We start from the raw sequence: 22,842 nt of genomic DNA, 5'->3' as shown, positions 1-22,842 counted from the left end.
CACTGTTGTTACTGCGCGCACAAGCGCAATTGTACTTCTTGTTAGAAGTATATGTAATAGAAATGTAGAACATAAACACAACTACGCAAGAGTATACATCTATCTTGAAATTTTTTTTGCAATAAGACTGTGCTTATCACAATGGTATCATTTCAAACTATTTTGTCGTTAGGTGTGAAACATTTCCAGCTGTGCTTTTGTCCGAAGAATCTGGTAGCTGAAAGCACTTGGCGCTTTTTATTATGCTATGAGTGTTCCACCGAGTATTCGACCCATGATGAGGCTCTGCCAAAAGTTTGCTGTATCCTAAATAATTGAAGCGTTCTCCTCTTTATGCTTCATTAGCAACTCAAGTTCTAAGAACATAATCCCGCACTTGCGTAATATTAGACTTACGGTTAATGTTAACTTGCAAAATAAGTGAAATCTTACCTCACTAGAAATTTAATCTGCTCCATACTACAGTTCGACAGTATTGATTTGTTCTGCCTATCTCTATGTACGTTAGACATTAAATTTCCGTAACTAGCAGAACAATTCGTTGCGTTTGGACAGCCATCGTGATCACTGCCTAGCCTGAAAAAAGAAAGCAATGGTCATTGTCCACCATTATTAATTAAAATTTTCCCACAATAACAGGCAGTTCGCGAGCTGTATTTTTACACTGCACAGCTGCTTTTTTCAATGTGAAAGAATTTAAAAAAGAATAAGCGCCGGTTTGTCGGATTCTGTAAAAGATCCATTTGCAAGGGTAAGAACATTGCGATCACAGGCTAAAGTCACGTTATTGTTTGTGGGCTCTCGGCAAACAACTTTGTTATCGCTTTAATGCTATTTCACAAAGTACGCTCACAGCAACATAGCAGAGGTGTTTGCTGAAAGCGATAAAAAATGTTAACTGGCTTGTATTGATTTGTGGTAAAAGAAGCTGTCGAGAGATATGGACACAGGCGATGAGATCAAAAAAGCCCAGTTGCCGAAAATTAGGGTATTTGTGCTGCTGTGCTCTCTTCTTTTACGTAAGTTCGTATCTGCACACCAACTTATTATCTCGTAGAGGTGCCTATGACCGGTCTGCCAGGTCGAATAAACAAAAATAGCTCATAAATTTGAATAACTAGCCAAACGTAGCGAACTTGAATGAAAGGCTGTAATTGTTGAGAAATGTAGCTAACAATGGATGAAATAATTGAGACGTTTTTACCATTTCTATCAGTGAATACAAAAACCTTCTGGAAAATTTTTAAATATATACTACGAAAGTTCTGTAAAAGCAGATATTCTGATATTCACGAATAAGCTTCTGACTATCGCAATGATTTGACGCCCGATAAGGAAGTTACTGTTGGTAAAATCAGCAGTTACAGAATTGATTAGGCAGAGTTCTGCGCTAGTCTTGGAGCTACAGCACATATGTAATACGCTAACGCGGTTATGCTCTTGATACTGTTAAGATAGCCCTACGCACCGAAGCAGCGCGAACGCCATATACCCTACATAATACTGTCTAGTGACCGTGACCCCCTTCGACTGTTCTGCGACTTTTCATTGGCAGAAAAAAAAAGAGACTTGTGCTGACCGTAGAAACAGCTAGGACTTCACACTGCTGGAAGCAACAGTTGCTGTAACAACGGCACTGAAACATATACTGCAGTCGTTTTTGCAACAGCTCTTTGTGGGATCAAGAATTATGGAACGTTACTAGCCCACAGTCGCAATTCCGATCAAATTATAAACAATGACCGCAACAGGCTTTTTATATTTGATTTTTTTATTTTTGCCAGCGCAAAAAAAAAACACAGAATGAAGAGCGCTTTCTATTTCTTTCTTGATTTTCAAATTCATTTAGAGTCGCTTGCAGCGAATTCAAATTGGTAGTGAAGATAATAATGGTTGTTCTGCAAATCAGTCCCCATGCAGAATATTTCCAAGTAACCAACGCTCACACCTAAAAGCCATCTGTTTTGCGTTGTTCAGCTGTGTAGATATTTTGAAAAAGTGAAACCTACCTTAGCCGCCATGTTTTCACATCGCGTAGTTGTCTGGTAGTTGTCCAAACGTACCGAAATGATAATAATTTGGTTCAAAACGTATCAATGAAAAAGTGCCTAGAACTAAACACGCAAACAAAATATTTGTTTTCTGCCACCACCTGACCATAAAAGTAGCCAAGGCTGAAAATCCTGGCCTACAACATTTCTCATAAATAAAAAATTGGCAAAACTAGTAAGATTAGGCGTGCTTACGTAAAAAAAATGTGGGACTGTTTCTAAACATTCCAACCATCGATAGCACTATCAGCCCAATAGAAAATGTTCTTTATATTCAGCTACCTTTATAAGATATACGAGTCGCTCTAAACGAAATGGTTGGGTGAACATTCTGAATGATTGCTGAAGTAAACGCAGCTGTCTTGTCAGATAAAAACTTTATTATTTCACTTTCAGTTTCATCCTTAGTCTATCTTTCTCTTTGTTTTTACATTATCTGTATTTCACGAATATGTTGCATTTTATTAAACCAATTAAAAAGTGGTATTGCAATGCTTATTGAGAGATTACGCTACGCTTTCTTTTCCTATGCTTCAGAGTGCATATGTGCCTCAAAGGGTCTCTCAAACGGTTTGTTCGCATTCTGTTTTTGAATAGACCACTACTGGAGCAAATCATTGGCACCAGAGGTCAATAGAAACACCCATAATTAAAGGAGCTACCAGTAATAAAAAAGTATCCTCCTCCTCCGCTCCGCCTTTCACCCTCAACTGCCCTCAACTCTTTCTTCATGCGCTGGGAACCGAGCTAAGCCTTCACGGCGCCTGCATCCCGATGTGGCGTGAGACCGCATACGCGTAAATCCCGCCACCAATTCGATACTAGCAGTCTGTGCGGCGCGTTCCACAGCCAATCAGATCCGCTAGAAACGATGACGTCAGCGGGGCAGAGCGTGTCTCTTGGTGTATAGGCGCTTTCAAACCCGTTTGGCCGAGTCGCAGTGATATGCAGTGGTCTGGAGTGATTCGCAGCTACGTTGTAATAAATTACACAGTTTACGCAGGGAGCTCAAATCGGTCTCTGAATTACCCTTGTGTCACACCTGTCCCGTTAAATAGGGAGGCGATCGCCGGGCTAATTCCAAGAGCCGAAGTATCGGCCCCCCGAACCGCACCACGAAAGCGTGGACAATTTAGAAGTGGTCCTTATTGGTGCGCCAGCGGACGCCGGCTGTGGCCCAAAGAACAAGTCAGAGCCGAGAGTTGATAAACAAACAAAATTATATTCTCATTAACGGCAGATCAAAAACAATACACACGTATGCACACTCCACAATAGTTACATACAATACGTCACCAAACAGACAATGTACTACACAGTACAATCAACCACACTTGAAACAACGGACACAGACAACAATACGCACTACAATGCAGTCGCATGCATTGAACAACCAAGACACTTAAAGACTAAAGAGATATAAAACCTATTCAGTCCAAAGTCCTTGGAACAAAAGTCTGAATGATACTCTTCCGAGAATCACTCACTCAAAGTCCAGCGTTGTTGTCGTTCCGCAGCTCTCGAAGTTCTCTCCCAGGAAACCTCCCGTCTTCAATTGGCCACTCTTCCAACTTCAACTTCTTCGCCGGAACACGACGGCTTCACACTCGCAGCGGTTGCCACGGGTCTTCGCTCGATAGCGGTAAACACACACTCTTGCCTGTAGCTCGAGCCGTCCCTACGGACCACAAACTTCGCCGACTACACGGCGGACTCTCTACGCACTCTGGCGCTCACTTCCGTCTCCTCCTGTTCTGTCACTACGGGCAGAACCTTCGCCGACTACACGGCGTAATTCCTACGCGCTCCGGCGCTAACTCTCCGTCTTCTCCTGTTCTGTCGTCTCGGCCGCTCGATTAAATACCTTCCGCGCCACCTTCCAGAAATTTCTGGTCATTTCGTCGGCGCGATACGCGGCGAAAGCTGGGAAGAGGGCGAGACAGTTGGAATGCCCTCTCCGGCCGGTGAGTCAACTCGGTATGGCCCCGCCCCCTTCGTTCTGGAAACATCGCGGGCTTGCTGGGCCGCCGATGTGGGGTGAGGAGGTTCGTCTGCGGAGCCGTGCTTCTGCGGGGAGAGCGCGCGCCCGGGGGCCCTGGATGTTTGCTTTCTTTTTTTTTTCTTTTTACCTCGCGGCGTTTCTGCCGCCCGTTGTCGCAAGGATTTGGCGGCGCGCTCTTGTTTAGCGCTCGTTCTGTGACACTGCCCCCCACTTTAAGAATATTATCTCATAATATTCAAAACCACACAAACGAGCGCGAACAGTCACCACACATTCTCACAGACTGTAACACCATCAGTCGCTCATAACACTTCACATTCACAATAGATCACTCAATACAATCGTACATTGTAGTTCAATTCCACAACACATGAAATATAGCCACAGGTATATGCCCACATTACTTCATCACACATTCTAAACAATACAAACGTACAAAGTTCTCTCATTACAACAATTATACAACACTATACATCACATCACGGCACAACACTTCGACACTTGTGACACAGGATAACAAGAACATTAACACAACATATGTCACTCAGCTCTGCCAAACACATTCTGATTCCACCTCAGCACCTATCTTGAGTACTTCGAACAGCGCTTGCGCCCCTTTTTGCGGTGCTCGCTCGACTTCTTGTTTTTCCACGTTCCCTTTCGGCGAGCCCTTTCCAGCGACGATATCTGAGGCGGCGTCTCAGCCATCGTTGTCACTTCCGACACCGTTAACGGGTCATTACATTCGACGGGTCCTGTCTGTTTATTTACCCGCTTGATCATGCCTCTACATTTTGCCCGGCTGGCCAGCTCCGTCTCCTTTACACTGTCGGTCGGTTGAGGTCGTGCCGATTTAAGTCCGGTTGCTTGACCCGTGAACTTATTCGACACGATCGTCTTCTCCTTCGCTGTCTCTTGCGCCGCGGCTTCGCCTTGGGCTCTAGTGAGATCCGTCACGGGATGCTCCTCCACTGTATCTCGCGGCCGCTGTGTTGGCGAGGGCTCTATCTTCGGGTCTTCTCCCAAACATTCTGGATCACTTGGCCCTCGCGCCCCGTCGATGTTTCCGATGACAAGGTCATACAGGGGGGTCGTCATGCATAACGCAGTAACCTTCCCGCTGAAGTACGGGGTTTCAACCTCAATTTCTGCTTCGGGAAGCATCCGGACCGTACGGTCAATTAGGCAAACCGGTTTCGTTCTGCCTGTCAACTCTCTTTCCCGTACCAAATTTCTCCTCACGATAACCGTGGAGCTACCGGTGTCTCTTAGAACCGTAATCTTCTTGCCTGCAATCTTTCCAGGAAGCGTTGGCATTCCCTTCGTAACACCGGTTGGCTGTTTTGACATTACAGCCCCCACAATAGGAATTTTCTTCCCATTTTTCAACTCTACGAATCCATCGGTGACGGCATTATTATCAGATTTCGGTGCCGCTTGCACACAAGATACCTGGTGAGTTTGACTCACTCCGTTCCGACAAGCGTCTGCTTTGTGCCCAGTCTGACCACACTTAAAACATTTTACTGCCGGAGGGCTCGTAAAGATCGTTCGACAGTTTTTCGCGCGATGACCCACTCGGTTGCACAGAAAACATCGTGGAATGCTCTCTGGTGCACGCTTCTTTTCTTCGGGAGCCAATTTTTTCGAATCATCGGGACAATCCTTCTTGACCTTGGCCAAATTAGTTCCTCCTTGCGCTTCTAAGAATTGATCAGCCAATTCAAGCATTCCTTCAAATGACTCCGCCTTCCTCTCTTTCAAATACAGCGACAGGCTTGGGTGGCAACTAGTAAGAAATTGTTCTTTAATTAGCAGCTCTCTAAGCTCATCGTACTCCTGTGCTGTCCCTGAAAGTTCAATCCATCTGTCGAAATAGTGGCAAAGTCGGGCAGCATACTGCGTAGCTGTCTCACCATCAGCTGGCTTTCCTGTCCGAAATCTGTCCCGGAAACCTTCTACAGTAAATCTAAATCGCTTCAGCAAAGCAGCTTTCACCTTTGCATAGTTGGCTGCATCGGTCGGCGTCAGCCTACCGTACACACTGAGCGCTTCACCACTCAAGCAAGTACTCAAAGCAGTTGCCCATTGATGTTCCGGCCAATTCTGGCTCTTCGCAATCGTCTCAAATCGGTGAAGGTACGCGTCAAGGTCGTCCTTCCTTTCGTCAAACGCTACGAGCAGCTTGCTTGGGTTCAAGCGGAAGCCGTGATCTTCTCGTTCGCTGCTTTCAACTCTAGCTTGGACCGGAGTTTCACTTCGCTGTTGCAAACGGAGCCGCTCGAGTTCTATCTCGTGCTGTCGCTGCCGCTCCCTTTCCTCTCTTTCTTCTCTCGCCCTTTCGGCTGCCAACTTTTCTCTCTCCAGCTCCAACTTCAATTGCTGCTCTCTTTCTTCCTTCAGCTGTCGCTCTTTTGCCTCTCTTTCTTCTTTCAGCTGTCGCTCCTTTGCTTCTCTTTCTTCTCTCGCCCTTTCAGCGGCCAGCCTTTCTCTCTCCAACTCAGCTGCCTTTTCTTGCTTGGCCCTCTCTGCCGCCAACCTCTCTCTCTCCACCTCAGCTTCTTTTTCCGCTTTGGCTCTTTCGACCGCCAACCTCTCTTTTTCCAGCTCGGCTGCTTTTTCTTCTTTGGCTCTCTCTTTTTCTTCTTTTTCCTTCTGGGTGACCCACTTCCGTAGTTCGGCGCCAGAAAGACCCATCTTTTCACCAAGAGCAACTAACTTTTCGAGATCCATTGTGTCTCGCAACTCGCAAATAAAACCTTGCCGCGTGCAAAAAGTATCTGCCTAAATCAGTCTATCGGAACACTCCCCTGCACTCGTCAACGAGAACACGGAACAACACACAAAATCGTTCCGATAGCACTATCAACAACTCGAGGCTCTTTCTCACTACTTTGGACACACTGTGCACCAAAAGGTCCTGATTCGCGGACGCCAGATTAATTGTCACACCTGTCCCGTTAAATAGGGAGGCGATCGCCGGGCTAATTCCAAGAGCCGAAGTATCGGCCCCCCGAACCGCACCACGAAAGCGTGGACAATTTAGAAGTGGTCCTTATTGGTGCGCCAGCGGACGCCGGCTGTGGCCCAAAGAACAAGTCAGAGCCGAGAGTTGATAAACAAACAAAATTATATTCTCATTAACGGCAGATCAAAAACAATACACACGTATGCACACTCCACAATAGTTACATACAATACGTCACCAAACAGACAATGTACTACACAGTACAATCAACCACACTTGAAACAACGGACACAGACAACAATACGCACTACAATGCAGTCGCATGCATTGAACAACCAAGACACTTAAAGACTAAAGAGATATAAAACCTATTCAGTCCAAAGTCCTTGGAACAAAAGTCTGAATGATACTCTTCCGAGAATCACTCACTCAAAGTCCAGCGTTGTTGTCGTTCCGCAGCTCTCGAAGTTCTCTCCCAGGAAACCTCCCGTCTTCAATTGGCCACTCTTCCAACTTCAACTTCTTCGCCGGAACACGACGGCTTCACACTCGCAGCGGTTGCCACGGGTCTTCGCTCGATAGCGGTAAACACACACTCTTGCCTGTAGCTCGAGCCGTCCCTACGGACCACAAACTTCGCCGACTACACGGCGGACTCTCTACGCACTCTGGCGCTCACTTCCGTCTCCTCCTGTTCTGTCACTACGGGCAGAACCTTCGCCGACTACACGGCGGAATTCCTACGCGCTCCGGCGCTAACTCTCCGTCTTCTCCTGTTCTGTCGTCTCGGCCGCTCGATTAAATACCTTCCGCGCCACCTTCCAGAAATTTCTGGTCATTTCGTCGGCGCGATACGCGGCGAAAGCTGGGAAGAGGGCGAGACAGTTGGAATGCCCTCTCCGGCCGGTGAGTCAACTCGGTATGGCCCCGCCCCCTTCGTTCTGGAAACATCGCGGGCTTGCTGGGCCGCCGATGTGGGGTGAGGAGGTTCGTCTGCGGAGCCGTGCTTCTGCGGGGAGAGCGCGCGCCCGGGGGCCCTGGATGTTTGCTTTCTTTTTTTTTTTCTTTTTACCTCGCGGCGTTTCTGCCGCCCGTTGTCGCAAGGATTTGGCGGCGCGCTCTTGTTTAGCGCTCGTTCTGTGACACCTTGGGACTTGGTCTACCAGCCCAATGTGTTTGTAAAGATCGTCAAAATCACTTCAGGGTCCCTTTATTCTGGCGGAATCGTATCAAACCAATTCCAGACCACACATTTACTTTACATATACAGGGATTGCAAGTGTCATCCATTACATCGCGAAACAAAGGCGTTGTCCCGGCACAGAGTTACCACAGTGAGAGGAGTGGCTCTCTACAAATCTACAAGCATGACAAAACGTGTGTCTCCAGGTCTTCGGTCACATTGCAGCGGCTAGACGATCAAAAATCTAACTGCCATCCTCTTATTTTTTAGTCATTTTTTGTATTAATGTGAGTGTTTCCTTCCCGGCACAGAGTTACCACAGTGAGAGGAGTGGCTCTCTACAAATCTACAAGCATGACAAAACGTGTGTCTCCAGGTCTTCGGTCACATTGCAGCGGCTAGACGATCAAAAATCTAACTGCCATCCTCTTATTTTTAAGTCATTTTTTGTATTAATGTGAGTGTTTCCTTCAATAAACTTTCAATTGTTAGTCGGCACTTATGTGTGTGTGCCTTCTCTGTTTCTTGTCGCTTTTTTGTGCAGTTTCTATCGTTATGAATTACGAACTCATCCAGCATTCAGTTCTCTTAAGTTACATTTTCTTCCTACCAACACGGCACAGCACTAGCAGGGTACCCAGTATACGTCATGACAATGACGACGACGATGAAACATCTACTACGCCAGTATACCACTCATCCCTTTTCTGATAAATGACGTACCTAACACATCTGTAAGGCATATATGTGTACTGTGTGCTGTGGCTGATGAAGCATTCACTTTCTGCCGGGAAGGAAGGCGAACGTAAACACGCTGTTACCCGCGATGCTGCAGCGGCACGGGAACATCAGCAGGCCAATCCAGGCTGTTGACATTATTGTAGGTATCATTACCGAAGAATGGCTGTGCAGCATATTATATCAGCATGTGGCATCAGATGCAGTTCATATGACTGTAAACAACCAACAACAACCAAGGAGGCGTGTGTAGACCTCGCCTTTCCTAGGTTAAGCTAGCTTACATCTCATCGAAGTACGCTTTGTTTCCCATTTCACTGCTCATAACACGGTCTTAAGGAAGGAAAAGCGAACTCAACACCTAATACGACATATGACCAATAGAACAACATTGTGTAGATTGTACACACGTGTCGCCACTGCTATGCATGTTCGACTGGGCAAAGTGCGGGGGATTCACGGTTAGCCGAAGGATCCCCGGGAGCTTCGCCCACTCATGATCATTCACTTTGTTGATGTGCTGTGATTTTTTAAACCTTTTTTACAGTTTCAGACTAAGACGCTCTTGGCAACATGTGTTTGCTGTGCTTCTGGACTGAGAACATTCAATATTGTGTTTACCTAATTCGTGAACTCATGGTGCTCTTGGCCATTACTGGTTGTTGCGCTATTGTCCACCATAGATAGCCGTTATCATTTTATTTGGGAAGCTAACTGAAATAGCAGCTGTAGGTATTCTATAGAGAGCAACCAGATTTCTTATGCTAGTCATAAAAATTGAACTATATGCAGGTAAAATTTCGTAAATGAACGAATTCAACTTAATTGATAGATTCTATAAAGTGCTTACAAATGCCCGATTTCATGTGCCATTGTTATAACACCACTGAACAGTTTTGGTTTGTCCTCTCCAAGAGCAACTTTGTCATCTGAGCAAATTCCACCGATTTCAGCCAAACCTGCAAAAGCGCTGTTATTAGTCACCAGATTTCACAGTTACGAGCAAGCGCACCAAATTGCTGACATGAAAGCAATATTTGTGGTTGAGACCACAGTTTTGTCATTAGGTTGAACATCTGCATTAGCGAATGCTCTTTTTATCATTTTCTGAAGTGAACATATTAGCTATTGCTATTTTGTACCTTTCAGTGGTGTTTTACCACTGCCGAAGAGCCTCAATAGAAGCGAAACAGCGTAGGCCCATGTTTTTAGGATAAGGCACACATTAAAGAACACTGTTCACTTGGTCCCAACTGGCGAAGCGCTGCACTACAGCTTCTTTTGTTATCATGTCATGGTTGTGGATCGCGTCCCAAACATTTACTATTAATTTTTTCTAAACCCTACTATATGACGCGAACTTTAGCAAATGGTCTTTTATAACCTTTCAATAAATGGCCCTCTCTTCTGTGCACGTTTTCCTATTTCAGACAACCACCTGTTTATTAGGTAGCCGATAAGCATCGTTATGTAATATTTGTATACGGTGTTAGACGTTTTTACGTGTCCACTACATCTGCTAGTTAAAGATCTAACGCTTACCTTGGACGTCCGAAGAAAGTGTGCCATTGTCCTCGTACGTGAGATCATCGCTGGGAGAAAATATTCGCACGTTATGTGCTAGAGCGTAAAGCATATTATTTTTTTTTAATTTACACTATGCAGTGAAATTTGTTACAGCTTTTATTCCTTATGTGTTCAATGTATGAATAGCGCTGTATGAAATCTTTTTGTTATATAACATTTTCTATTTCATTGCTAGGCTTTATGGGAGCATTCAATAGCGGGTACACAGTGATGTCGAAAACTTGTTATACCTGAGTAAGCGAAGCGTCATACTTATTGGCACGTGATTTAGTTAACGCAGGATGTACAGGCGCTCTTCGAATAATTTGGAACGCCAGACGCACAGCTGCTCACCTGCGGAGCGTGCTGCAGAAAAGTAGTACGACGATTTGCGTGTGAGTGGTCTACCTAGAAAGCATTGCGTTGCTCCTTAGTGCACGCATAATTATGTTGCGTAGCTCGTACGAAACAGTAGCTCTTGGTACCTCTGAGCGCCTCGATACGGGGGGCTCAGTGGGTGGTGTTTGTGACAAGCTCTCCTTTCACGTTAATTGTGTTAGAAAGTAGGCCTTCCTGCGTGTGAGCTTGTTCAAGTGTTACGGTGCTTATTTTAGTTCTTTTCTTTTGCTACGTTGTCCCGTCCCAACCTAATAATAATTTCAGCACAATATTTACAGAAGGTGAACGTGGCTAGCACTGGCGAACGGATGCGTTTTCGTCTGATGTAGTCGTGAGCATATCGGCCAGACACAGTTACATCTCTACCTTTTGTTTTAGATTGTTTAGAAGAATAAACCGTGTTCTTCCTGTTATAAATTATACCTATTATTATGCTGTTTATTTGTTTTTAACTGTGACTGTCTATCGCTGACTAGAATCACTTACTACTTCTGAGCAAAAGAAAACAAGTGTTTGTGGCAACGAGTGAGACTCGATCGAAATGTAAAAAAAAATACCCGTTATCAAGATCTTAGATTCTGTTATTGATTGCTGCACCTAGATTTGTGAACCACAATATGTGGCGCGCGAATTAAAACTCTGGAGTCATGCGGAGCAAATTGGAGCACATACGCACTAATTAAGTCCCTCTGCCTGAAAGTTGCTTTAACAAACATGCCACCTTATATCATTTTCTAAAATGCTTCATTGGCACTATCCCATACACGCCTGTAAGGAGAGTGTCTGTGGTAGTGCAAATTGTATTCGTATCATCGAGCTGTAGTAAAACACAGGCACGTGAGGTTATTAATCAAAGAACCATATAATACTTCGCCAAATAGGCGGACGCAGTTTACATAAGGCAGGGATGCTGTTGTTATGTCGCCTTACTCTCGTGCTGTTTCCGAAATGAATGCAGAGAATCGCGGGATTACGTCGCATGGAATTGACAAAATTTCATAATTATGAATTACGGAACGCGGCATGCTACACGCTCATATCTGTCTAGCCCTCATTGTCGCATTGTAGAGCCCCTAGCACTGCCCCTTTCGAGAAAAAAAAACGCGGATCTAGATGCACTGTAGGGAGCTATACTTTCTCGTTGGGTACACCAAGCATGCGCACATTTTGCCTGTTTTTCTCCGCCGGTGCACTTCGCCCATGAACGGCTTCATGTTTGGTGTTTCAAATTATTCTGAGAGCACCCGTACTTGTGTCTCTTGTATATGTAAGTCAAGAGCTACATGAAATATGCTTTTCACGGCTTTTTTATGGGAGCAATTAGATACCTCGTAATCCAAGAAGTTCGCATGTTATTGAGCTTGTTTCGCTCCATTTTAATTGGGGTGACCAGGCTGCTGTTTCTTTGTTTCTCCCCTCTCAACGCCACCGATTCATGGTTGTCTCTGTAGGTATTTTGACAATTTCGAGGCAATAAAAAGCAAAAGAAGCAATCGAGAAAACGTTTTTAGTATTAGTTTCAAAAAGTCAGTGCTGGGAGATAATGCGTGGCTCATCATAAAGCCTCTCCTACCTGATGAAAAGGTAAACAATATCGCAGTTGGCGGTGACACAACCATTGATGTATTCAGTGGACTTGTTCAGGGTGGTTTCAGCATCGGAGGTGCAGATATCGCTCTTGCCACCGTCTTCTTGTGCACTGTCTGCTTCTTCGCAAGTTCGATTTCCCAGAAGATGTTCATCCTAAAATAACAGAACCGTCGTGGTGCTCTTAGAGGTAATGATGCCTTCAGAAACTTGCATGCCGTATTAAGCAACAAGACTCACGCTTTCCAACCAGTACAACCAAAACATACAGCCTCCACAGCCACCATTTCGGTTATCAAGTTTGAAGTTTAAAGCCATGTTTGTGAGGTATGTTTTCTTTTGCATATTTCGAGACCAAACAACTGTTGAAAACTCTCTAGGAGTAATAATCTATAAGAATCATAGATAGCACAATGTCGTGCAAATCCTGTACAGCGAAGCATGGGCTCGTGGCCCGTCGAACTCCACTTCAACCGACGCGTCTGTCATCGGGATGCGATATTTATTTTCCGAATTGGCCAAAATATTACGACAACAGTAACGGGAGAATGAAAATGCTTTTTAGGGGCGAAGCTTCTTATGGCGTGGCTTGTGCGTCTCTCGTAGTACGTAACCACCAGTGGCACATACGCGAAATAAGTATAACATTTGACCTCCAAGGTGGTGCCGGTGAGATATTTCTTCTGTGCGTTGTTTAACAATAGAAAATAGTGTTCAACGTACATGCCAATGGCTGCTAATGGGGAACGAGAGACAGGAGCATTCGGCTTTTAGTCAACGCGCACGCTGCGATTCCCATTAGCAGCCATTGGCATGTACATTGAGCACTATCGGACAAAAAAGGGTTGCTACATTATACTCGCTGGGTGTAACCTCCTTAGTTTTAGAAAGGTTTAGCGAGCGTTGAGCCGCAGGGCCATGAATACAATGAACTAGTATATATCATGAAAGAATTCGAGGTGGTTAAAGGGGGAAAGCAGATACGAAGCGCAAGCCGTAAGAAATTAAAAGCTGAAACCTCCTGTCTCTCATTTCACATTAGCAGCCACTGGCATGTACATTGAGCACTATCTGACAGGAAAAGGTTGCTACATTATACTCGCTGGGCGTAACCTCCTTGGTTTTAGAGAGGTTTAGCGAGCATTGGGCCGCAGTGCCATGAATACAGTGAACTAGTATACACCATGAACTCAAGGTGGTTGAAGGTGAGAAGTAGACCCGAAGCGCAAGCCGTAAGAAAGTGTGCGTGGGCCACTTCTCGTTTAGTCCTTGGAATTTCCACTGAATGGCGGTGCTTCTATAAGGGGAATATATGATAAAAAGATGCGAGATGGTGGGACTTGGAGTGTTGAATAGGTGGACGAACGGACACACAGACAGATGCATGGATGGACGCATGAACGGACGCAGGGGCGGATGCGTGAATGAACGCAGGGACGGGCGCACGAACAGACGCATGGACGGTCACACAGATGGACGCATGGACGGACGAACGCTTCGTCCCACTCTCCATAATTGACTCCGTGGATATACTGCCATTTTTTAACACGAAAGTGTTTTATGCTAGGACGCATCATTGCTTCAATGACGTATTTTCGTTACGGAACTGATGTCCGAAGAATACGCATGATCATATACCAAATACAGTCGAGCATATCCACAGAGTGAATGATTATGAGTGGGGCTAACTATCCGTCCGTCCGTTCGCCTGCCCGTCCATCCGTCCATCATTTCGTGCATGCGTCCGTCACTCTGCCCGTCGGTCTGTCTGGCGATGACCACGAAGTATCGCAACACTCCGCGTTCACCACTACACTTCGTCCATGCCCCACAATAATCCGACACGTACGGCGACGATCCAGGAGACTGAGAGAGGCAATCCCTTCCCGCACACCCAGACACAGCACGCGCCACACCCAATCGAAGAGTAGCGTTACAGCGCCATCAAGAATATCCTCACTGAACTGCAGTCTCAATATGCTTCTAAGAGAAAGCGCTATCTATTATACTGTTCGGAAATACTGCCGGTTGTGGCTGATGCTGGACAAGGTTAGGCTAAAAGGAGCTTTGCCTCTAAAAAGATCTGTAATTAGGAACAGAAACCGTGACCTTTGCGTCAACGGCAACAGATGTTGGGCATCCACTGCGCCATGGTGACATACATTGGACCTACCTCTTAAAAATACACCTTTGATATCTTCCACAGTCTTCATAGCATTCTTGGTAAAATGCAGTAATACATCATGGCCGTGGAGTTCGTTATTGGTTCCTTTAACGCCTCCTGTCTAAGCTGGCGCCTCATTCAGCGTGTTTTAAATGCGCAGCATTTTTTAACGAACTTAGGTGACTTTGAGCGTATCTATCTATCTATCTATCTATCTATCTATCTATCTATCTATCTATCTATCTATCTATCTATCTATCTATCTATCTATCTATCTATCTATCTATCTATCTATTTATCTATCTATCTATCCACCTAAGACTTTTAGCTTTCCTCGCCGTTTAGATAATGTTATCAATACCAAACTTGGCATGGCATAACATGACTCTATGAACTACATACTTGGTTAGTCAAAAACATGAAATTCATGACTTATATGTTATAAATGTCATGATTTACATTTCATGGTCCTGTAGCTCTTTCAGTGATTTGCTTCATATGGCATGTTGCAAAACTGGTATGGTATAACATGATTGCATGGTCCTAACGTGAAATTGATGACATGCATGTCATGTAACAACATGACTACATGCCGCGCTCATGATGCGCTCGCGGCCGTTTAGCTAGCGTCACATATACCAAATTTGGTATTACGGTACGCGAATGAATGAAGACAGTATGTGACTGGTGCAAACACGTTAATCTTGAGATGCGTGTCATGTAACAACATGACTACATGCCACGCTCATGGTGCACTGGCGGCCGTTTCGATAGCTTCACATGTAGCAAACTCGGTATTACGCGACGCGAACGGACGTAATAGATAAATCACACATCAGAACATGATAATCACGACATGCACGTCATGTAACAACATCAATACATGCCACACTCATGATGCGCTCGCCACCATTTTCACTAGCTTACATATGCCAAATTTGGTAGTACGTGACACCAATGGATAACGAAGGTATGTGACTGGTGCAAACGTGATAATCATGAGATGTGTGTCATGTGAGAACATGACTACATGCCGCAGCAAGGCGCTAATGCATTTCGACATGACGCAGTTCGCGTGCTCGCCGCCGTTCATTTCGTCGCGTCACGCCGGCGTTACCACGCCAGGCGCTGGTCCTGCAATATACTTCAAGGCGCGCGTCGCGCTGCGTTGCTTTGACGCATGCTCGTTTCAGCGCATCCAGCGTCCGTCCGTCACGAAAAGAGAGAGACGCAGTGTTGTCTGGGTAACGCATTGGCATAGAGTAATGTTACTCTGTAGCGTTGGTGCGAAATGCTGCCTGTTGCATTTCGAGCCGGTTGGCGTTGCGCCGCGTTGACGAACGCTGGTCGCGCCTGGCGTTAGACTATTAGAATACTCACGTTTTGCTAACGTAGCATCGCTGTGCCCAGCGTCTGCGCTCTTCAACGCTACATTAGAGTATAATAGGACCTTCATGATGCGCTCGTGGCCATTTTACTAGCTCCACACATACCAAATCTGGTGTTACGTGACGTCAATGAATGACGAAATATCTGACCGGTGCAAACATGATAATCCGGACACACATGTCATTTAAGAACATGACAACATACCACGCTCATAGCGTGCTCGCGGCCGTTGCGCTAGCTCCTAATATACTGAATATGGTATCACGTGACGTGAACAGATGACGAAGGTAAGCGACACATCCAAGCATTATAATCATCACACGAAAGTCACGTATGGCATAATTTACCTCCACCTCGTAACGATGTGCTGATATTAAAGTGACATGTCAACATTTCTCATTAATGCTTCGCATATCATCAATGACCATTGTACATGGGATCTACCAATATTTAATGGAAGTATGTGCAATTCTGCCAATGTCAAACACACCCGCTGGAGGCGGTCTTACCTCAAGCGTCGGTGTCACTCATTGCATTCATGAATACCAAAAAAAAAATGGCAGCATATCTACGGAGTGAATGATGGAGAGTGGGGCGAAGCATTCGTTCGTCCATTCGTTCTTGCTTCCGTCCGTCCATGCGTCCATCTCTGTGACCGCCCATGCGTCCATCCGCCCATCCGTGCGTGCGTCTGTTCGTGCGTCCGTCCCTGCGTCCGTCCATGCATCCGCCCCTGTGTCCGTTCATGCGTCCATCTATGCACCTGTCTGTGTGTCCATTCGTCCATCTATTCAATACTCCAAGTACCACCATCTCGCACCTTTTCATCATATATTCTCCAAATAAAAGCACCACAATCCAGTGGACATTCCAAGGACTAAACGAGAGGTGGCACACGTACACTTTCTTACGGCTTGCGCTTTGGGTCTACTTCCCACCTTTAACCACCTCGAGTTCATGGTATATACTAGTTCACTGTATTCATGGCACTGCGGCTCAACGCTCGCTAAACCTTTCTAAAACCAAGAGGTTACACCCAGTGAGTATAACGTAGCAACCCTTTCTTGTCGAATAGTGCTCAATGTACATGCCAATGGCTGCTAATGGGGATCGCAGCGTGGGCATTAACTAAACGCCGAATGCTCCTGTCTCTCATTTCCCATTAGCAGCCATTGGCATGTACATTGAGCGCTATTTTTTATTGTTCAACAACGCACAGAAGAAATCTCTCACCGGCACCCCCTTGGAGATCAAAATGTTATGCTTGGTACATACTACAAAGGCTACTACGAGGGATGAACGGGTGCCGCTATAAAAAGCTTCGCCCCTAAATATAGCTCCACAACGCATACAGCAATGCGTCTGCCTCATTTTGATGCAGAAAGTCCGCGTTCACCACTCACGCTTCCCGCGCAAAAAATTGTGGCCAGTCAACAGACAAGTCAAAGCGGGCGTTAGGTTTCCCCAGGTCGGGACGTCGCGTTCAATAACTTCTACCTGCCGTGACTAGGCGACCTTAGCTAAAGTTCAGCGTTCAATGAGTCGCGTTTTAGGGGCGAAGTTCCTTATAGCGGCACCCGTTCGTCCCCAGTAGTATGTAACAAGTATAACATTTTGACATCCAAGGTGGTGCCGGAGAGAGACGTCTTCTGTGCGTTGTTAAACAATAAAAAATAGTGGTCAATGTACATGTGAATGGCGGCTAATGGGGAATGAGAGACAGGAGCATTCGGCTTTTAGTTAACGCGCAGGCTGCGATCACCATTAGCAGCCATTGGCATGTACACTGAGCACTATCTGACAAGAAAGGGTTGCTACGTTATACTCGCTGGGTGTAACCTCCTTAGCTTTACAAAGGTTTAGCGAGCGTTGAGCCGCAGTGTCATGAATAGAATGAACTTGTATATACCATGAATGAACTCGAGGTGGTTAAAAATGGGAAGTAGATACGAAGCGCAAGCCGTAAGAAAGTAAAAGCCAAATTCTCCGCCTCTCTTTTCCCATTAGCAGCGATTGGCATGTACATTAAGCACTATCTGACTGAAAAAGCTTGCTACATCATACTCGCTGGGCGTAACCTCCTCGGTTACGCCCAGCGAGTATGACGTAACCACCTCGAGTTCATATACCATGAACTCGAGGTGGTTAAAGGTGGGAAGTGGACTCGAAGCGCAAGCCGTAAGAAAGTGTGCGTGTGCCACCTCCCGTTTAGTCCTTGGAATGTCCGCTGGATGGCGGTGCTTCTATATGGGGAATATATGATGAAAAGATGTGAGATGGTGGTACTTGGAGTGTTGAATAGATGGACGAACGGACACATAGACAGATGCATGGATGGACGTATGAACGGACGCAGGGGCGGCTGCATGGACGAACGCAGGAACGGACGCACGAACAGACGCACGCACGGACGGGCTCATGGACGCATGGACGGTCACACTGACGGACGCATGGACGGACGGAAGCAAGAACGAATGAACGGTAGAATTCTTCGCCCCACTCTGCATCATTACAGAAGAAGACTCTCACCGGCACCACCTTGGAGGTCCAAATGTTATACTTGTTACATACTACGGTGGACGAACGGGTGCCGCTATAAGGAGCTTCGCCCCTAAAAATTATTGTTTACAAACTGCTATTTCTAGATAGGTTTAACATACCTCCACCACATCAAGTCGGTTAAGCTGGAACGATATTTTAGGATGTTCCATCTGAGTATATCGCAGCTGAACCTGCAAGAACGATGTGTAGAATAAATTGGTGAGTCCTTATAAGCTGCGTTTCCCTCTAATTAGCATACAGAATATGCGAAGTTAAAAGCTCTAGAGACTGCTTGCTTTTGATATTGGTGCCTAATTTCTCAGTGCAGTAGGATAATCTTATGTACTTGAATTATCTCCTGGAAGTGTACTCGCACCTAAGCATAACCTTGGCACATGTGCGTCAGTTGTATAATTAAGCTCTGTGTACTGTTGGTCTACGTATACCACAAAGAATTTGTGTGGTGATTCCCAGCTTGCTGTTGGCATTGTTAGTTTATGGTAAAAAACTGGTGATATAAAACATGTGCATATGTTCATCAAATTATTTCTATGCGTGCGACATTTGTACATAGAATTACATGGTTTCGTAACTTTCCAATGAACAAAAAATTACTCAACAGTCAACTTCCATTCTCGTGCTTCCCTTAACTTGTATTCCCATGGTACGTGGGAATTTCTCAAAGTGGATGATCAGCCAAGATAGCACATGAGGAAAGCTCAGAGACATTGTAACTTATAAGCAAACGTGACCACGATCCCAACGACCATATTCAAAATGGCTCTCCAGAAAATTCCTCTTGAATTTAGAGTGTGCTCCTTCAAGTTTTTCATTTCAATAGCATGCATACTTTCGCAATCACACACGCAGTATTGTCTGTTTATGATTCATGTCGTGACAAGCGCCATCTTTTTCGGTTCGCTACATGGGCTAGGCATTTTGTGCATGATCCCAACTGGCACTTTCCGCCCACATTTCAATTGGCCACTTGTGACTTGTGGGGTTTCTTGGATTTGCATGGAACAGACGTTGGTGATTGCTACCCACGTGTTCACTTCAGTTCTAGTGTGCCGGTGACGACTACTAGGGTCTGCCTAATTTGTGTCACCCCGAAACCCAAATTATTTTGGTGCACAAACAAATGAACAAGTGCAGTTAAGCTCTAAAACTAATTTTGTAATGTTACCGCTCGTATAAAAATCTTACAGCGTATCACATACATATACATAAAGCGACTTGACTGTAAATGTTTTTTATATTTCTCTTATCAGTCGTTTCATTGATCGTCGTCTACTCCCCCACCCCTCTGGCTATGAAAGCTTTCCCCAACTAATACTTCGTACTCCCTCCGAGATCGGAAGCATTAAAAGCTCTCTGTACCTGGTTTTGCATTGCCTCCATGATCGGCACCAGAGGACGAGGTGTTGGCGTCGCATGATAAGTGAAGACGAGCCTCGTTTTTGTTTTTTGTTTGTGTGTAGCAGTGATTTTCTGTGATGCCAAACCCACTTTGCAAACCATAAATCATGAGGCAAATCCTTTATTACATTTTGGTAATAGAAATCACAGAACTTATTCGGGTTGCTTCAACAAATGGTCATCTTATCACTTTCTAGTGGATTACCGCGCACTGCGGCGTGATGGGAAACAAAGAGGCAGACGCTGAAGCTGAAAATGCCTTAAGCAGTGCCCCTGAAGTATGCATTGCGATTTCACAAGCTGACACGAACGCCCTGCTTCGCTGCGCGATACGCAGCTACACACTTCAGCACTGGACCAAACCGGAACGGCGACAGCGGCGACTTCACAAATGGGGCCCAGAAATGAGGTTCAGCATGCCCCTAAATTGAAATGGCGTATCACAAGTAGGATTTACGGCATTCGTCTTGGTGTGGCGTGCACAAGACGTTACGCACATATCATCGGTCGCAGTGACACCGGTCCTAATTGTGAACACTGTGATGTGCCAGAAACACTTGAGCACATATTTTGTGTCTGCCCAGCATACGCACGTGAACGAAAAACACTGATTTCTTCGACGGAACTATATCGCAGTAGGTCATTAACTGATGAGTCCGTGTTGGGCCGTTCGCCAGACACCAACAGTGCAACTGTGGTCATAAGAGCGGTTATACCTTTTTGGAAGCAACTGGACTATATGCGCGGCTATAAAATTTTTCTCAGCTAGAAAAAATTCTGTATACTGACCTCTCTATTTTACTATTGTCATACATTAATCTTTCTTCTCTCCTTTGCCTCCCCCAGTGTAGAGTAGCAGGAGAGCAAGCTATCGCTCAGGCCAACCTTTATGACTTCCAGTAAATAAACCTCTCTCTCTCTCTCTCTCTTGCGTGTATTTGGATATATGCCTGTGCACACAAGCACAAGATTTTTGTACATTAATTGTGATCTTTTCGTTCTTTAACGCATCCATTTCTTTTAGTATCACGCACTTCTACAAAGACCATTCAGTTTTTGGCCTAGCCCCAAACAGTGAGCGTGCGCTGCAGTTAAAGGTGAAAAACAACAGGAACACTCATGACTACCGATCTGCTCATTCTTGTTGTTTCTGCGTTTTCTTCTACATCGCCACTTTGTTTTCGGCACCGATACAAGTGTAGACACCCTCGTATTCCCGTTCAAAATGGCGGCGTTAGCGGATGTGGTCAACATGAAATGCACTACGATCCACAGTGCCGCAAACATCGACCAAACCAGTGTCCACTTGCACTGGTCCGATGAATACTAATAGCTCCTGTAATACCTTAAGGCCGCCCCGCCATGGTGGTCTAGTGGCTAAGGTGTTCGGCTGCTCATCCGCAGGTCGCGGGATCTAATTCCTGCTGCGGTGGCTGCATTCCCGATGGAGGCGAAAACCTTGTAGGCCCGTGTGCTCAGATTTAGGTGCACGTTAAAGAACCCCAGGTGGTCCAAATTTCCGGAGCCCTCCACTTTGGCATCCCTCATATTCATATGGTGGTTTTGGGACATTGAACCCACATATCTATCTATGCTTTAAGGCTAAGAGAATTGGCTGCAGGTCCTCCCTGTCAATAGGCACTACAACTCTGGCATCTATTGAAAATACTTTTGTCAGTACGATTATTTTTTTGTCAGAAATCGGTACCAATGACCTGTAACGACTCAACCAACTATCGGTTCTGTGGCTTCTCGAAGCGGTGGTGCGAAATGAAATAAGAGAAGTGAGAAGTTTCTTACAAAAACTTTTCTGGCTATCAACCATGAACGTGAGCACATTGAACATAATTACAGCCCTTCGTGGCATAAAAGTACACTTGTGCATTTCACTGACTAGTGTCTCCACGACTTGCGTCGCCTATGATGTGGACATCTCTATTTTTACCACAAACTTGGCCAGTCTTGCTCAGACAGTTGCAGATGGCACCGCTCTAATACATGTCTCGCATGGGCACGCCCCAAAGTGTAAAACTAATACTTAAGGGTGCATCTTTGTGCTCTTGCGCCAAAGCAGTCTGTTTCTGTCACATTCTACGAAGCCTTATCTTAAGGCCACTCCTAGATCTAATTCATGATAGATGGCAACTCAGTGTCATCTGTGAACACACTATTTTGATGATGCTCAGCGCAACTGCACGCTGCAGACTCCTGTGTTGCCACGATCTTCAAGTCAAGCACTTAGCGCCGCTCCCATGATGTTTATTATAATGACAGAACAAAGATACAAACTTAAAACTCCATGCTGATGTCGCGAGACTACATTTTGTCGAGAATCCGCTGCTCGTTAGACAGGTACTCTCCCGACGCCATAGTGCAATTCCCAGATGACCCCTCCTCTTCCGACTTTTGCACTAGACACGTCCCAGATTTCTCAGAACGAGACCACAGGAAAGCATATAGACTCCGAAGCATGACCGGTATCACTGAAATAGGCCAGGCAATACTAAAGCTGAAGTCAGAGCCACGGCTAAAACCACGGCACAATTCACAGTGACTAGCAAGGTCGCAGCAGACATTCATCGAACTAACTACAGCTCTCATACCCAGGACAAGCTCGAGAAAGCTCCGGCTTCACTGACCTATTCTACCCCTCCTTACATACAGGATTCTCGAACTTTTCTTTCCAATTTTGTTGCAGGGCAGGAATCCAGAGGCTCGTCTGGTGAAGTTCGCCTTTGACCAAGTGACTAAGTTATGTATAATGTGTTATGTGACGTCATGTGATGCAACGCCATAGGGACAGCGTGACTACATAACCAACTTTAGCTATATGTA

General features: G+C 45.5%; 1 protein-coding gene across 4 annotated transcripts in view; it reads right to left on the bottom strand.

Annotated features, from left to right (window-relative positions):
• Window positions 1-22,842, bottom strand: part of LOC119185370 (venom metalloproteinase antarease TserMP_A-like) — an 84,247-nt gene that overhangs the window by 26,846 nt on the left and 34,559 nt on the right. For 2 of the 4 annotated variants that reach the window (XM_075870461.1, XM_075870462.1), the window contains exons 8-12: window positions 18,708-18,779; window positions 12,481-12,650; window positions 10,485-10,534; window positions 9,793-9,901; window positions 433-576 (exon numbers count right to left, since the gene is read on the bottom strand). In XM_075870461.1, the coding sequence (XP_075726576.1) occupies window positions 433-576; window positions 9,793-9,901; window positions 10,485-10,534; window positions 12,481-12,650; window positions 18,708-18,779 (545 nt within the window). The remainder of the gene's footprint in view (window positions 1-432; window positions 577-9,792; window positions 9,902-10,484; window positions 10,535-12,480; window positions 12,651-18,707; window positions 18,780-22,842) is intronic. The other 2 variants (XM_075870464.1, XM_075870463.1) reach the window with 2 other exon arrangements.

Source organism: Rhipicephalus microplus, chromosome 8 (assembly GCF_043290135.1).
Source record: "Rhipicephalus microplus isolate Deutch F79 chromosome 8, USDA_Rmic, whole genome shotgun sequence".
Taxonomy (NCBI): domain Eukaryota; kingdom Metazoa; phylum Arthropoda; class Arachnida; order Ixodida; family Ixodidae; genus Rhipicephalus; species Rhipicephalus microplus.
Note: the sequence above shows the minus strand (reverse complement) of the source record. Positions and strands in the feature narration are given on the sequence as shown.